This window comes from Dama dama, chromosome 9 (genome assembly GCF_033118175.1).
Source record: "Dama dama isolate Ldn47 chromosome 9, ASM3311817v1, whole genome shotgun sequence".
NCBI lineage: Eukaryota > Metazoa > Chordata > Mammalia > Artiodactyla > Cervidae > Dama > Dama dama.
Window position 1 is genome coordinate 15464471 of NC_083689.1, and position 15779 is coordinate 15480249.

Sequence of the window (15779 nt, forward strand, 5' to 3'; positions counted from 1 at the left end):
ACTGTTAGTGCCCCCTACCACTATTTTGGGAGCAACTACCTCATGCCATATAGCACGACCCCCAAGTTCCTGGTGGACGCCCTCAGGAGCGTGTACTGCTTGTGGTCTTATATAGAGCAAGGCCCCAATTGGGGTCCCAAGATCGAACAGACCCTTACTGCTGCCCTGAGACCGTCCCATCCCCGCGGGGAGGAAAGGCCAGTGGGCTGGGGGCCACCACCCCTCCAGACCGGCACACATTACAAGTTCCGAGAAATTAGTCGTAACCTCAGCCTTAAGAGGGCCGCGTGTCTGATTTGTTCATGCTGTTATCTCAAACGGCTCGGACGGTGCCAGTGTTTGAGCAATGATCCTTCTCCAGAGTTTAGAGGAAGGTGGTGGGCCATGAGCCTCCTGGTGGATGCTCTGCTGTTTGGAGGCTGTTTTCTATTCATTTTACTAGTTTCCTTCAAAAGAAGTACACTGGGTACCCTTCCAAGGTGTCCCCATGGGCAGGGGAATAATGAACAGCTCACACCTGTGCGCTCTCCATCCTTTGCTGCTTTGGGCCAGGATGCTGAGCACCCCATGTGCCTGCCCTGTTGTCCAGTCCCCTTTTCATCCCTCACAAACTCAGCCTGTTGTTCCACCACCTCCAGGAAGTTGGCCCTGATTTCAGGCCAGCCTGGGCTACTACATTTAAATCCGCATCAAGCTGGGTGGAGACCAAGGCTGTGATCAGGGCATCTGCACTGGGTGATGAGATGCTGGGCAAGCTTCATTGGGTGGGTGGGGGCAGAGCTCCTGGGCCCATTTAGTAATCTGAGACAGGGGCAAAGAAGCAGGGCTTTAATGTTGGGAGGTCTTGGGTCCCACAAGGCACAGACACCCTCTCCAGGACCAAATAAATAACAACTCTATCACTGTGAGAAAGTGAGGTGTGCACAGGGTGGGGACTGAGCTCTCCAAGGGCTGGTGGGCCAGCAGGGCTGCAGCCTGGGATGGGCCTCTGGGTGAGTCCTGGCCTCGGGAGTAAATCTGGGCCATGGAGTCACTCGCTCTCGGAGCCGGAATAGTCAGCCACAAGTGAGGAGCCGAGGCTGCAGGGCTGTGGTGTGTCCTGGGGGTTGGCTGCCTCGGGGGCGGTGTCTGGAGGGGGCTGGGGCCTGTCCTGACAGCTCTCCTCCTGCCCCAGTGGCCCGCTGTTCCTAGGGGTCTCGGCTGTCTCCAGAGAGCAGTCTCGGGGGGAGGCAGGCCTGTTCTGGTTGGCCCCCTCTGGCACCTGTGGCTCCCCAGACTTGAAGGTTTCGGCCGGGTGCTGGGGGCTCTCTGGGACCTCCCGGGACCGCCGCCGCACGATGCCCAGGTGCCCCATGGTGACGGGGGCGCTGGTGGGAGTGGCTCTGCGGTTCTGGGCCAGTTTCTTCAGGACGCTGCTGGCTTTGCTGCTGTTGCTGCCGCTGCTGCTGCTGGCGCTGGCTCCCGGGGTGGAGGGGAACCAGGAGCGGCTGATGATCTCTGTCCGCTTGAGCTTCTGCTTGTCCTCGTACGCTGAGGGGGAGAAGGAGGTCCAGAGCCGCCCTCTGCCGGAGCGCCTACCCCCCCGTCTCCCCCCACCCGACTCCCCAGGCCCACTGGCCCCCACGCACAGTCTAGGGTGTGGAACTTCAGCAGGGCGGCCAGTCTACGGTCATCCTCTGTCTCCGGCACCAGCGGGATGGCCAGGCTGGCCTTGGCCTGCAGTGCCTGGTCCCTCTCCTCCTCCTCCTGCATGGCTTTTTTCTTTTCCTGTGTCGGGGAGGAAGTGGGTGCAGAGGGACGGCACTCAGTCACTCAGCTGTGTCTGACTCTTTGTGACCCTATTGACTGTAGCCCACCAGGCAGGCAAGGATACTGGAGCAAATTGACATTTCCTCCTCCCGGGGAGCTTCCCAACCCAGGGATCAAACTCTGGTCTCCTGCGTCTCCTGCACTGGCAGGCAGATTCTTTACCACTGAGCTCTATAGAGCAGCCACGGGGAGGGATGGTGGGTGTCAGAGTCATGCTTCTTCCATGCGCTCTGAGCTGGGAGCTGGCATGGGCATCCCCTCGAGCTCTCCTCCCGTTTCCTCCTCTTTAAGTTTATGTGGGGAAAGTGCTTGGGACACAGAACTTGTTCAACAAACAGGAGACACGATTGTTATTACTATGTGTACCACTGGGTCCTTCACGCATTCATTGTTTTTTTTTTTGGCTGTGACTCAAGGTAGGCAGGATTTTAGCTCTCTGACCAGGGATCAAACCCTCGCCTCCTGCAGTGGAAGTATGGAGTCCTAACAACTAGACTGCCAAGGAAGTTCCCAGTTATTCATTCTTTCCACAAATATTTACGGAATGTCCTTCTGGTGTTAGGCCTTGTTCTAGACACTAGGGACACAGCAGTGAGCAGACAAAAACCCTTGCCCTGGTGAAGCTGACATATGAGTAGGTAAGTGAGACAAAATGATGAGGAGAAAAATAACGCTGGGAAGGGGGTGAGGGTTGGCAGGGGGGTTCAACTTTAAATATGGCACAGGGTGGAGGGGAGGGGCAGGGGCAGTCTCCCTGAGAAGATTATGTTCAAGAAAAGATGTCTAAGTGAGGGAGTCATGTGGGTATTAGGTGGAAAAGTGTTCCAAGGGGGAAGGAACAACCTGTGCCAAGGCCCTGAGGCAGAACTGCACCTGCCAGTGAGGTGGCCAATGTGGCTGGAGCAGAATGAGCAAGGGGAAGGTGGAGATGGGGTAGGAAGGGAAAAGGGCAGATTATTTGGGCCTGGCGGGCCATGGGGAGGACTCTGGGTTCTACTTAAAGTAACTGGGAACCATGGAGGGCTCAGCATAGGAGGGATGTGATCCCACTCATGCTCACGGGTGCCCTCTGATGGCTGTGAGGGGAACAGGCTGTGGGACGTAAAGTTAGGAGCCACTGGGGACCAGCGAGGAACGATTGTGCTAGTCCAGGCGGAGATGATGCAGGCTCTGGATATTGTCAGAGCCTGCCAGAATTTGCTTATGGATGCGGAGGTGGGGAAATAATGGTGGTTATAACAAGAGGAACAAGGCTGAGTGCCTGGAAGAACAAAGATGCTTCTATTACTGAGAAGGGGAAGATGCAGGCAGGGCAGGTATGGGATTGATGGGATTTCCCTGTGATGTTATGTTTGGGGGCCCTCAGATGCCACTCAGAGATGCCCAGAAGGCAGGGGACAGACAACTCAGGCTACAGGCCTGGCCAGAGGGACACACTTTTAGTAACAAATAATTAGTAAGAAAACCCTTGGGCTTCTGTGATGGTCCAGTGGTTAAGAATCTGCCTGCCAATGCAGGGGACACGGGTTCGATCCCTGGTCTGGGAAGATCCCACAAGCCACAGAGCAACTAAGCCAGTGAGCCACAACTACTGTGTCCTGCAACTACTGAAGCCCGAGTGCCTAGAGCCTGTGCTCTGCAACCAGAGAAGCCACCGCAGTGAGAAGCCTGCGCACTGCAACAAGAGAAGCCACCACAGTGAGAAGCCTGTGCTCTGCAACCAGAGGAAAGCCGGCACAGCAGTGAAGACCCAGCACAGACAAATATAAAGAGAGATCATTGAAAAAAAAAAAGCTGCTGGCCAGATGCCTCCCCTGGGCGCTGTGATGTAGGGAGGTGGTCCCCACGTGGTGGATGGGGAAACTGTGGGTGAAAAGACTGCCTATAGTTAGGAAGTGATGGGGCACAGGCTGGGCCTGGGTCTCAGTCCACTTTGCGTTTTCCCTGCTCCACTGTTAGGACTCTCTGGGTGGCTCAGATGTTAAAGAATCTGCCTGCAATGCAGGAGACCCAGGTTCAATCCCTGGGTCAGGAAGATCCCCTGGAGAAGGGAATTGGCTACCCACTCTAGTATTCTTGCATGGAGAATTCCATGGACAGAGGAGCCTGGTGGGCTACAGTCCACGGAGTCGCAAAGAGTAAGACATGACTGAATGACTAACTTTCACTTTCTTTGCTCCACTGTTGGTGATGCCTCACCGCCTGTGGTCCCGACCCCGGGCTGGGAGCCCCACTCACCCGGAACCTCTTCCGAAGCATGCTGTTGAGGGCGAAGTCGTCCTTCCAGGCGCTCTGGGCCTCCTGGATGTGGCTCAGGGTGGGGAGGGCCTTCTTGAGTGTGCTCCGGTCAGCCTCGCCGTGCTCCAGGCGGAACATGGCGTCCATCTCCAGCTTCTGCTTCTTCTCGTGCTCTGCAAGGGTGAGAATGGGGCTGGACTTTCGGGGCCCCGGCTCAGGACCAGGGTTGGGGTCCAACCCCCCCCCACAGCGCTCACCTGTGGTCAGCACCTGTTCATTGTCCTCCATGTCCCAGCGCTCCTCCTTGCGCTGGGCGCCGCTCACAATCACGTAGTCACAGTTGGCGGGGTCCGTCTGCATCTCGATGTAGTTGACACAGAGGTGGCATTTCATCCTGAATCTGGAGGGTGGAGGGTGGCAGGCAGGAATCTGAACACTGTGGCCGCCCTGGGACACCCTGTGACCCCTGCCTGCTTCCTTCCATCGTGTACGTTACACCATCTACCAGCATTCGCAGAGAACCGGGTACACGCTGGTCTCCATGTCTGACACATGTGGGCCCCTCACCCTGGTACTGACCTTCTGTCTGGAGTTTATTTATTCATCCATGCACTCATTCATTTGTTCGTTCATCTGTTCACTCATTCATTCAACAAACCCTCCCAAGCCAGGCTGCTCTGTGGCAGGCTTGGGGCCAGCGGCCGGGGACTCAGCGGTGAAGGAGGCCACCCTGCTCTTGGCAGGGCTGATGCGCCAGTGGCAGCTGAGCGGGCAGGGAATGCTCAGACCACCACAGCGTTGGGTGAGAGCACTGCTTTAGAAAAAGCCTCTCTGAGAGGCGATTTTGGAGCAGAAATCCAAGGAGAGAAACGGGGCCGTGCAGATGTCTGGGGAAGATGTTCCAGGCAGAGGGCACCAACGAGGGATTCTGTAAGGGGCAGCGAGGAGGCTGTGTGGTTGGAGGGGAGTGAGTGATGGGGAGGGTGGGAGGAGGTGAAGGCAGGGAGGGGGCTTTGTGGGCCACGGGGAGACCTGAGGATTTTAGTCCGAGCAAGGAGGGAGCCATGGAGGGGTCTAGGCAGGATGTGCCCGGCCTGACAGACCATGCCGGTTTCCAGGAGAGACCCACAGGGGTGACCCTCAGGCAGACGGCACAAGCCTCCCTCCCACTCAGACTTCTGTGGAGCCCCTCGCCCCTCGGCCCACCAGACTGCCTTTACCTGTAGATCGGGGTCGTGTAGTAATTGCCAACCTTCTTCTTCTCTGCATTGTAACGAACACCTGGGAGGAAAGGGAGAGAATGAGGCTAGGGTGCACCCTCAGCATCTTTTCCTGGGGTGGTGGTGGGGCAGACAGGAGTGGTGGCATTTCACGGGCCTGCAGGGGAGACACCTCCAGAGACTCAAGCAGAAAAGAGCCACGTTGAGGCTGTGGGATGGGTGCTCAAGCCACAGGGGGTGGTGGGGTGGAGCCAGAGGGCCTGGGTTCAAATCCTGGCTCTGCCCTACCGGCTGCACGACCTTAGTGCAGCTGCCCTGGCCATCTGGCCTCACGTTCCCCATCCGCAGCATTGAGATGGCTGTGACGGCCACCACACAGGGCTGATGTGCAAACTGCAGAAGCCAGTTAACACACATAGAGCACTTAACACCGGGCTGGGTGCCAGTGATCATTCCAAAAGGGCTGGTTTTGGGGACTTCCCTGGCAGTCCAGTGGTTGGGACTCCTCGATTCCACTGCAGGGGGCATGGATTCAAATCCCTGGTTGGGGAACTAAGACCCTTCAAGCCGCACTGCGCGGCCTAAAAGCAGGAAATGAATACAGTGCTTAGCGCACAGCACGTGGCACGTGCGAGGGCTTGCAGACCTGACTTGCCGCTGCCACTGCCTACTGTTACCTTCAGCATGCGAACCCCTGACTGTGCCCACAGGCACACAGATGGATGGACAGACAAGGGTCTGAGGCCTGGGGTGGGTGACTCAGACCCCTGGCTTGCGTTTCCTTCTCTGCAGTGCAGATATCCCCAGCCCATCCCACAGCACCCAGCCCAGGGGAGAGCTTGCTCTATAAACAGGAGCTGGTGGCTTTCAGAGGGAGGGACCAGTGCAAGAAGCAGGGGCCAGGTCACCCCACTGCTGAGGCTGAGAGACCCCTCTAACGCATCCCCCTGATCACACCCAGCTAGGGACACCTGCTCCAAAGGCCACGAGGCTCTCAGGGCACAAACAGCAGGGCTCAGCTTGACCCTCGGGGCCGTGAACCAGAGCAGCCCCCAGCCTCCCAGGGAAAGAAAACCCAGTGGGGCCACACTATCCACCACTCCAAGTTCTGTTTTTGTAGTTTAAGCCTTTTTCACTTAGTAAGCAAGATCAGAGCCCAGAATATATCATCTAATTAGTGAAAAAGAAACCCCCCCAAACCTGGATATTCTCTAGAAAAATAATAAAAGCCCACCCTTCTTTCTTTCTTTCTTTCTCTGCACTAAGCACTTTCTATGCCATGCAGGCGGGCACTCATATCATGTGAATTTCACAGATGCGTAAACCGAGAGGCGCACGGAGGCTCTGTTGCCTGCTAAGGGTTACCCAGCTTAGGGAGTGGCAGGGATGGGATCTGAACCCAGAGCCTCCTAACTGCTCTGCCATGAAGTGGCCACAGCCCACCAGTTACTGGGAGTGGGGGAGGGGGAAGCCTATCTTCTCCTTGACTCTTGACTAGAGCATCAGTGAGATGGTCTCTTACAGCGCCCAGCAAGTTAAGGGGCTCGCTGGCCGTGGGGCTGAATAGTGGGGGGCGGGGTGGGGAGCAGGCAGAAGCTCACCCATGCCGATGTGGTTCTTGCAGCCGTCGCACCAGATGTTATAGGGCATCTCAAACCTAAACAAACAGAGAACAGCTCATTTGTCCTTGTCCACGTGGGTTCTCCCTGGGTCTCCATGCCTGAGACTCTGGCTGCAGTTACGCTGCAAAGGGCGTGGATGTGGGAGGATAAAGAATGGTGGCCTTGGAGTTCCCTGGTGGTTAGGATTTGGTGCTTTCACTGCAGAGGTCTGGGTTCGATCCCGTCAGGGAACCATCATTCTGTGTGCCTCGTGACATGGCCAAATACAAAACCAAAATGAAAACAAACAAAAAAACGGTGGCCCTTCCTGCAGGCAGGCCAGGTCCATCACGTGGTTCTCTGGCCAGCTGACCGAGTCCAGGTGAGCGCCTCCAGTGGGGGCTGCCCTGTCTTCCCATATCCCTCCCTGTCAGCTAGTCAAGCTTCCAAGCAGAGGAGGAAACAGGCTGCAGGGAGCCCTGGTGACCTATTCCATCTTCACTAAGTTACTGTACTGTCCCTGGATCTCTTTTTTCCAGCTCTATTTGCAGCATGCAATTCTGCTAAATTTCCATTAATGGTAGTGATGGAGCTTTTCTTTTAAAATAAAGCCATTAAGTAATGAATAAAGAGGTGAATTTAAGACACAGTACATATGAGATGGCATTATTTCCTGGTGGCTCAATGGTAAAGAAGCTGTCTGTCAATGCAGGAGACATGAGACGTGGGTTCGATTCCTGGGTTGGGAAGATTCCCTGGAGGAGGAAATGGCAACCCACTCTAGTATCCTTGCCTGGGAAATCCCATGAACAGAGGGGCCCAGCGGGCTACAGTCCATGGGGTCGCAAAGAGTCGGACATGACTTATCAACTAAACAACAGAGTATGAGATGAAGGCTTTGCAGACAGAGTGGATAAGAACGGGGTGCAGGCCCAACCAAGGCAGGCACACTTGGTTGGCTTTGTGGTACGGGGGCATGGTAGGAGTTTGGAGGAGACCTTCAGCTCCATGCCTCCCATGGTCTCTTCTGGGATGTGTATCTTGATTCCTTTTCCATAGATGTTCCTGCCTCTGATGGATTTGCTACTGGATGTTCTGCTCAGGCCCAGGGTGAACCCCAGAGACTGAGGGTAGAGTCCACGAGGCAGAAAAGGAGACAGTGAGGGGCTCACCCTAGAGGGTGACGCAAGCTGGCTTCTGCTTCGTTCCACAGCCAACCCACAGGGAGCTGGCCAGAAACAAGAGAACCCTGCAGGAAGGGCCGTCGTCCTGGCTCGACCGCAGTAAAGGCTGAGATTCTTTATGCTCCCCACGTCTGTGCCTTTTGCTAGGTGCCTCTGCAAGATTCCCGTGAAGAGGTGGAGTGTCCTGCCCCTCCCCCCACCCCGCATCATGACTTGCTTTGGGGAACTGATGAGACAGAAGTGACAGGGTACCCAGCTCAGGGTCCCTGCCTCAAGAAGCCATGTGTGCCTGTGCTGGCTCTCTTTGGGAACCTGGATGCTGCTGTATGAACAGGCCCAGGCTAGTTGGCTGGAGAATGAGAACCACTTGGAACGGAGCCCAGTCTTACCAACCAAGGTCACGCTGGACCAGCCAGTCCCCAGCCAGGCAACCTCCAAACATGTGAGAGCCCAGCCCACATCAGCCAAGCCCAGCCAAGGCTAGCACAGGCATTCAGCTGAGTTGTAGACTCAGGAGCAACAGATAATACGTGCTTATTATTTTGTTATGTGGCAACAGCTGACTGATACAGCAACTTTCTGCTTTATGCAATGAAGACCCTGAAGCTCTGGGCAAAATCAGCGGGTCCTGAATGTTCCTTGAGGCTGATGCCAAGTGACACAATGAACCAAGGTCCTCCGGTGACAATCAGGGCCTTACCTGATGATGAGGATGCCCTGGGACAGCTTCCGAGCCCGCTCCCGAAGTGGGTGGCTGTTGTGGTATCTGTTGAGGGAGCCATGCTGTGTGGTAAGGAAGAGGAAGCAAATTAGCACTGCTGAGTGGGGGGAGCTCAGGCCTTCTCCCACAGGCTGAGACAGGCCTCATTCTTATGCTCCGCTGGGAGCGTTAACAGCAAAGGGGAGGCACAGAGGCTTTGATGAAGCGGGTGCAGCTAAATAAGCTGTGCAAGCCTGGGCGGTGACCTCATCTTTTTGCCTTTCTGAGCCTGGTTTTCCGAGTCAACTGGGGACAAGGATCATAACTGCCTCCGGGTGTCGTGGGGAGGACTGGGTGAGGCGACTAGACCGGCAAATGGCTGCCAGGCACTTTATGGGCCTCGTCTCACTTTAATCCCTCCATGTTTCTGGGAGGCCAGGTCGTTTTGCTGCCCCTTTGGACCTACGGGGAGACTGTGGCATAGAAAGGCCGAGTCAGCAGGGAGCACCAGCCAAGAAACTCTGATTCATTCAAAGGCCCACACTGAGCACCCAGCATGGAGACACAGCCTGAACGAGACAGATGCACGTCCCTGGCCTTGAGCAGTAGACATTCCAGGTGGAGAGATGGATAATATGCAAACAAATAAACCATGTGTCAGGGAGCTGTGGGAGCTATGAGAGAAATAAAGCACTCAGTCATGGGACAGAACACGAGGCGGTGGTCAGGGAGGCCCTTTGTGAGGAGAGACCTAAAGTAAGGAAAGTAGCCTCGTGGGTCAAAATGAGGCAGAAATTCCCAGCAGAGGGAACGAGGCCAGAGGAGCTGGAGCCGGAAGGGCAAGGGGATCTCATCCTGGCTCCTCTGGAAACACGCCACACCCAATGCTGGGTCTGCTGAGGACCATACTGACCACCCAGGAGGGAAGGCTGCCCCGAGACCCAGGTGATGAGCGTAAGGCAGGGAGGCTTCTCAGGCTGCCTGGGATTCTGCAGCCGTGGTTCTGACTCCAGGAGGGGACGATGTGTGTGGGCCCCTGCCCAGTGGGGTTGCTTTGGTATCGTGGACACGGAGAAGGAAGCCTGCCCCTTACCTTCTCAGGGTTGAAATCTGGAGGGTAGTACTTGTTTACGCCTTTCCTTTCACCCTGGAAAGCAGAAGAGAGAAGTGACTTAGGGTGGGTCCTGCAGCAGACCTACCTGTGCAGCCTCAAAGGGCAAGACCTGGATGAGGGAGACAGGGACTTCCTGGAGGATGTGTGGCTGAGAACTTGAGACTTAGGGAGAAAAAAACCCACTGTCAGGACTTCCCTGGCAGTCCAGTGTTTAGGACTTGGTGCTTTCACTGCCGTGGCCCAGGTTCAATCCCTGGCCAGGGAACTAAGATCCTGCAAGCTCCACGGCTCCGCCAAAAGAACAAAACGAAACAAAACATGCTCCACCGCCATTGCTGTGGAAAATTCCACGAGGGTCAGGCTCTCTTAGAACAATGGCTTTCACGGTTATTTTGGGACTATGACTTAAAATAAGACATATTTAACACCACAGACACACGTAATACAGTCAAAGCATGGGTTTCAGGAAAGAATGTTCATCCAGCTGTGAGAGTCTCTCTTTTAAATGCTAGCAGCCGCCCGCTGAATTGACTGAATGATCTACCAAAGCAGTGGGTCTCAAACCTGGCTGCACGTTACAACCATACACTTATATATTTTTTAATATTTATTTATTTGGCTGTGCCGGGTCTTATTTGCGGCAGGTGGGATCTAGTTCCCTGACCAGGGATTGAACCTGGGTCTCCTGCATTGCAAGCGCGGAATCTTAGCCACTGGACCACCAGGAAGTCCCCGAGGAGTTTCCAAAATATGGATGCCTGACACAGCACCGGCTCTGGCGCCTGGACACAGGGCTTTTCCTTTCTCTTTATTTTTTTGGCGCGGTTGTTGTTGTTGTTTAGTCGCTAAGTCATGTCTGACTCTTTGAGACCCCATGGACTGTAGCCCACCAGGCTCCTCTATTCATGAGATTCTCCAGGGGAGAATACTGGAGTGGATTGTCATTTTCTTCTCCAGGGGAGTCTTCCCGACCCAGGGATTGAACCTGCGTCTCCTGCATTGGCAGAAGAATTCTTTACCACTGAGTCATCAGGGAAGCCCATTTGAAAAAAAAGAAAATTATTTATTTGTTGTACTGGGTCTTAGATGCAGCACTTGGGATCTTGTTCCCTGACCAGGGAAGTCACAGGACACAGGGCTTTTCAAAAGCAACCTGGAAAACATGTTTCTACACATCCTTGTGCATACATGTTTGTTTGCAATAACCAAATGGTGGAAGCAACCCAGGTGTCCATTAATGGATGAATGGATAAACAAACTGTAGTCCAACCACGTGATGGGATATTACTGAGCCATAAAAAGGAAGGAAGCTCTAATACCTGCTCTAATGTTTTAACAGATAAACCTTGAAAACATCCTGCTAAGTGATAGAAACTGGATACAAAAGGACACATGGTACACGATTCCGTTGACATGAAAGGTCCTGAACAGACAAATCCACAGAGACAGGAAGCCAACTGGGGGTTGCCAGGGACTGGGAGTGTGGGTGGACGGGATGAGAGCAACTGCTATTGGATATAAGGTTTCCATTTGCGGGTGAAGGAAATGTTTTGGAACTAGAGAGAGGTGGTTGTTGCAGAATATTGTGAATATACTAAATGCTGCTGAATCACATGCTTTAAAATGTTCATGTTATGTGAATTTCACCTCATTTTTAAAAAAAGGAAAGAAAAGCAAAAAGCTCCTGGGGTGATTTTAGCAAACACAAAAGTTTGGGCTTCCCACGTGGCTCCAGTGGTAAAGAACCCGCCTGCCAATGCAGGAGACACAAGAGATGTGGGTTTGATCCCTGGGGTGTGAAGATGCCCTGGAGGGCATGGCAACCCACTCTAGTATTCTTGCCTGGACAATCCCCATGGACAGACCTGGCAGGCTACAGTCCACAGGGTCACACAGAGTCAGACATGATTGAAGTGACTTAGCATGCACGCATGCACAAAGTTTGAAACCACTGCACTGAAAAGACCTTGATGCAGAGTTTAAAAATACCTTAGAGCTTGGGGTCAGGTGTAGGGATGGCAAAGGGGACTTTTAGGGGAGAGAGGAGGCTACTCAGGGGGCCCCTTCCCTGTATCAAAGACCAGAAGAGAAACCCAGTGAGCACAGTCCCTCTACTTACCATCCTGGTAGCTGCCTATAGTCCTCGCCCTCCACGTGGCCAATCTGAAGATGATGAGACGCGGCTTTGTTGACTCACTGCCCGTGCTGTCCTTCTGGACAGCCCAGCAGTCCACAGATTCCCTGTGAAGACGAGGGGGGCTATGCGTGGTGGTCCTCCCCCTAGGTGTAGGAGGCATCTGAGGAGTGGTGATTGGCTGTTTGGAAAGGGAGTGTCCTGTCCACTCTCCATCCAACATATATTTCCCAGCTGACACTTCTCACCCCTCCATGGCCCCCATCATCCCTCACCTGGAGGAGTACCGTCACCTCCTCGCTAGGCTCCTGGCTCTGTCCCTGACTCTCACGGTCTGTTCTCCTCATAAGGGCCAGAAGGATCTCTTCAAATATAAATCTGAACTACAGCTCTCCTGCTTAAAACCCTCCTGGGGGCTTAAAACCCTTCCCCAGCAGCTCAGGGGTAAAGAATTCACCTGCCAATGCAGGAGACTCAGGTTCGATCCCTGGTCTGGGAAGATCCCATGAGCCACAGAGCAATTAAGCCCCTGTGCCACGACTATTGAGCCTGCTCTCTGGAGCCCAGGAGTGGCAACTATTGAGCCCGTGGGCTGCAACTACTGAAGCCTGAGTGCCCTATAACATGTATTCTGCAACAAGAGAAGTCACCACAATAAAAAGCTGGAGCACTGCAACTAGAGAGTAGCCCCCACTCACCGCAACTACAGAAAACCTTGTACAGTAACAAAGACCCAGCACAACCAAAAAAAAAAAGAACAACAAAAACAAAACCCAACCCTCCAGGGATTCCCATGGCTTTGAGAATCAAGTCAAGTCCCTTTCCATGGCCTATGGGGCCCCTGCTTGCCTCCCCAAGCCCAACTCTTACCCCTCTCCCTGTCCCTCCCTCTGTTCCAGTCACACTGGCTCCCTGCCTCAGATGGCTCAGCAGATGCAGGCCAACTGCCTCAAGTGCCGTTCTACCAAGTCTGTTCTTTGTCACGGATCTCAGCTCGGACATCACCTCAGTGGGAGGCCTCACCTGCCTACGTGATCTCAAGTCACTTCTTCCCTGGAGTTTCTATCATGTCACCCTGGGTCTGCTTACTTGTTTACAGTCTGTCTCCTCTGCCAGGTCACACTGTGCTACATCTCCGGCACCCAGGACAGCTCCTGATAAATGCTGACTGTGTGAACCTCTGATAATTGATAGAGGTTCCATAAGAAGCAGTGTCAATGACACAGGTGTTAAATGCCAGGCTCCTTTAATGTGGGGTGGGGAGACTCCCTCCCCCCGCATGTTCAGAGGAGAGACTTTCCAAACAGAAGGAAGTTCAACTTGATGCTAAAGAGAAACAATATGGCAATGTGGGGTTAGCAGATGCAAACTATTATAGATTGGATGGACAAGGTCCCACTGTATAGCACAGGGAACTCTATTCAGTATTCTATGATAAACCGCAACGGGAAAGAATATTTAAAGAAGAATGTGTATATATATATGTAAAATGTATAACTGAATTACACTGTTGTACAGCAGAAGTTAACACAACATTGTAAATCAACTGTATTTAAAAAAAAAAAAAAGAAATTAAAAAAAAAGAAATTAAAAAAAAAAGAGAATAAACATTATGAGGGACTAAAGTGTAGTCCATAATGGGGACTGGCAAATTTTCTCCATTGAGGGAAAGCATTTCTGTCCCAAAGACTCAACTGAGCTGCCTCAGCCAGAAAGTAGCCGGTAGTATGTTAATGTATGGGTGTAGCTGCATCCTAGCAAAACTTTATTTATGGACACTGAAATTTGAATTTCGCAGGACTGTCATCTGTCACAAAATATTATCCTTTTGATTTTTTCCCCAACCATTTAAGAAGTTAAAACCATTTTGTGCTGGTGGGCTGTACAAAATCAGGTGGTGGTGTGATTTTGGCCTGTGAGTGTAGTTTTCTGGCTCCCTGCGCTAGAGTCAGGAAGTCTCTAATAATTTCTGCCACCTTAGCTGTATGCTCTGTAATAGTTACTATGTGTCACACGCTCCACTGATGTTATTACTATCTCCAGCTGACAAACAAGCACGTGGGAGCTTAAATAACTTGCCCGAGCTCAGAAGCTGAGGAGAAGGCAGAGCCAGGGTGAAAAGCCCCAGATATAAAGTCTTCCACCATCCCATCCTGAGCCCCTCTACACCTCAGATCCTCCACCTGTACTGTGTGCCCCTGGACCAGATTCTCCTCAAGTCACTTCCAAACTAAAAACACTAACAAAACTGCAAGTGCCCACCCAAGCTTTCAGTTCAGTCGCTCAGTAGTGTCCGACTTTTTGAGACCCCATGGACTGCAGCATGCCTGGCTTCCCTGCCCATCACCAACTCCCAGAGCTTACTCAAACTCATGCCCATCGAGTCGGTGATGCCATCCAACCATTTCATCCTCTCTCGTCCCCTTCTCCTCCTGCCTTCAACCTTTCCCAGCATCAGGGTCTTTTCCAATGAGTCAGTTCTTTGCATCAGGTGGCCAAAGTATTGGTTTCAGCTTCAGCATCAGTCCTTCCAATGAATATTCAGGACTGATTTCCTTTAGGATGGACTGGTTGGATCTCCTTGCAGTCCAAGGGACTCTCAAGACCCAAGCTTTAAGGACACACAGTTCCCTGGGCTGGAACTCCAGCTCCATTCCTCACTAGTTGGGGAAACTTGCCCAATGTCTGAGCCTCCCTGAGCGTACAGTTCCTCATCTGTAGAGTGGATGACAGCAAGAGGACTTTCTGTGGTTGCTGTAAATGAAATAACATACTGGGTAATGCCTGCACAGGAGTTGGGGTCTTTCAGTGGTTTTATCACCCCAGCGAGTGGCACAGGTTGGACTATAGGGAGGATGTATAGAAATCTCTGGTTTTTGGTGTCAAGAATAACGATAAATCCCATTGGCTCAGGGCATAATGCTGGGGCTTGGATCCTGACTCTGCTGCTTTCTAGCAGTATAGGCAAATTCCTTCTCTCTCTGAGCCTCAGTTTTCTTACTTGTAAAATGGGGTTTATAAAAGTATCAACCTGATAAGGCTGCTGTCAAGACTCGGTGAGTTAAATAAGGATCTAGAACAGCGCCTGATGCCAAGTTAAACGATGGTCGTTTTGATTCTTTCTCATGACAAACCATTTTACAAGCGTCATTTTACAAAATCTTCACCACGACGCAGGGAGGTAGGGGTTTACTGTCCCTGAGGAAAACCTGAAGAGGTATCGAGTATGGGTCGGGGTCCGGGGTTAAGGCTGGGTCGCGGAGGGGCTTCGAGGACCAGGCCCACGTCCGCAGAGCTCCGCGGACCCGGCACTTTCGCCCCCTTCGGGCGGCTCACAGACCTGGTGAGGAAGTGGACAGACCCCCTGGCCAAACCGGGCCTGCCCGCCCCTCTGCCCTCCCGCACTTACCTGCCCTCCTCCTGACGTCACGGTGAGCCCGTCCCGGAAGTCCCTTCTGGGCGCGCAAGGGGGCGTGGCGCGCTCTCCGCGCGACTAAGACGCCTGCGCGAGGCGGGGCGAGGCGGCAGCGCTGCGCTGATGGGCTGGATGTCGAACACGCCTCTACCTCTCCGCCGCTGGAGTAGACCAATCGGGTCTGCCCTTCCCAACTGCACGCACGACACGATGCCCCGCCCTCGCCCCGCCCATTTGCCTGACCCATTCCAAGGCCCGCCTGTCTGTCTGCGCGCTCCTGAGCTCTAGCCCGCCTAATCAACTAATCGGTGGGGCAAAGGTGGGCCTCTCCATATCCCGGGCCAAATCGAACTAGCCCATTATA

At 53.4% G+C, this 15779-nt stretch overlaps 1 protein-coding gene and 1 non-coding gene across 6 annotated transcripts; one reads left to right on the top strand and one right to left on the bottom strand.

The window, feature by feature from the left end:
• Positions 1-813: 813 nt before the first annotated feature.
• On the bottom strand, positions 814-15461 carry YJU2B (YJU2 splicing factor homolog B). Of its 5 annotated transcripts, none has more exons than XM_061150128.1 (10): positions 15410-15461; positions 11986-12107; positions 9846-9899; positions 8753-8835; positions 6869-6924; positions 5268-5328; positions 4305-4447; positions 4048-4220; positions 1629-1767; positions 814-1530 (listed from the first exon to the last, which is right to left on the bottom strand). In XM_061150128.1, exons 2-10 carry the CDS (start codon positions 11986-11988, stop codon positions 1031-1033), a joined length of 1212 nt encoding a protein of 403 aa, XP_061006111.1. In that variant the 5' UTR covers positions 11989-12107; positions 15410-15461; the 3' UTR covers positions 814-1030. The 5 variants fall into 5 exon arrangements, with proteins under 5 accessions (XP_061006111.1, XP_061006110.1, XP_061006112.1 ...); XM_061150127.1 differs by having other exon boundaries at positions 11986-12181; positions 15410-15454; XM_061150129.1 differs by lacking the exon at positions 15410-15461 and adding an exon at positions 14365-14754.
• On the top strand, positions 10060-10131 carry TRNAE-UUC (transfer RNA glutamic acid (anticodon UUC)). The gene has a single exon. It is a non-coding gene; the product is annotated as a tRNA-Glu (tRNA).
• Positions 15462-15779: the final 318 nt, after the last annotated feature.

What these genes read in the sequence shown, in the direction of transcription:
- YJU2B (XM_061150128.1), bottom strand. An exon ending in CAAGAACCACATCGGCATGG is followed by an intron (nt 5,329 to 6,868) that starts GTGAGCTTCTGC and finishes CTTTCCTCCCAG; the next exon opens with GTGTTCGTTACAATGCAGAG. An exon ending in GAAGTTCCACACCCTAGACT is followed by an intron (nt 1,531 to 1,628) that starts GTGCGTGGGGGC and finishes TCTCCCCCTCAG; the next exon opens with CGTACGAGGACAAGCAGAAG.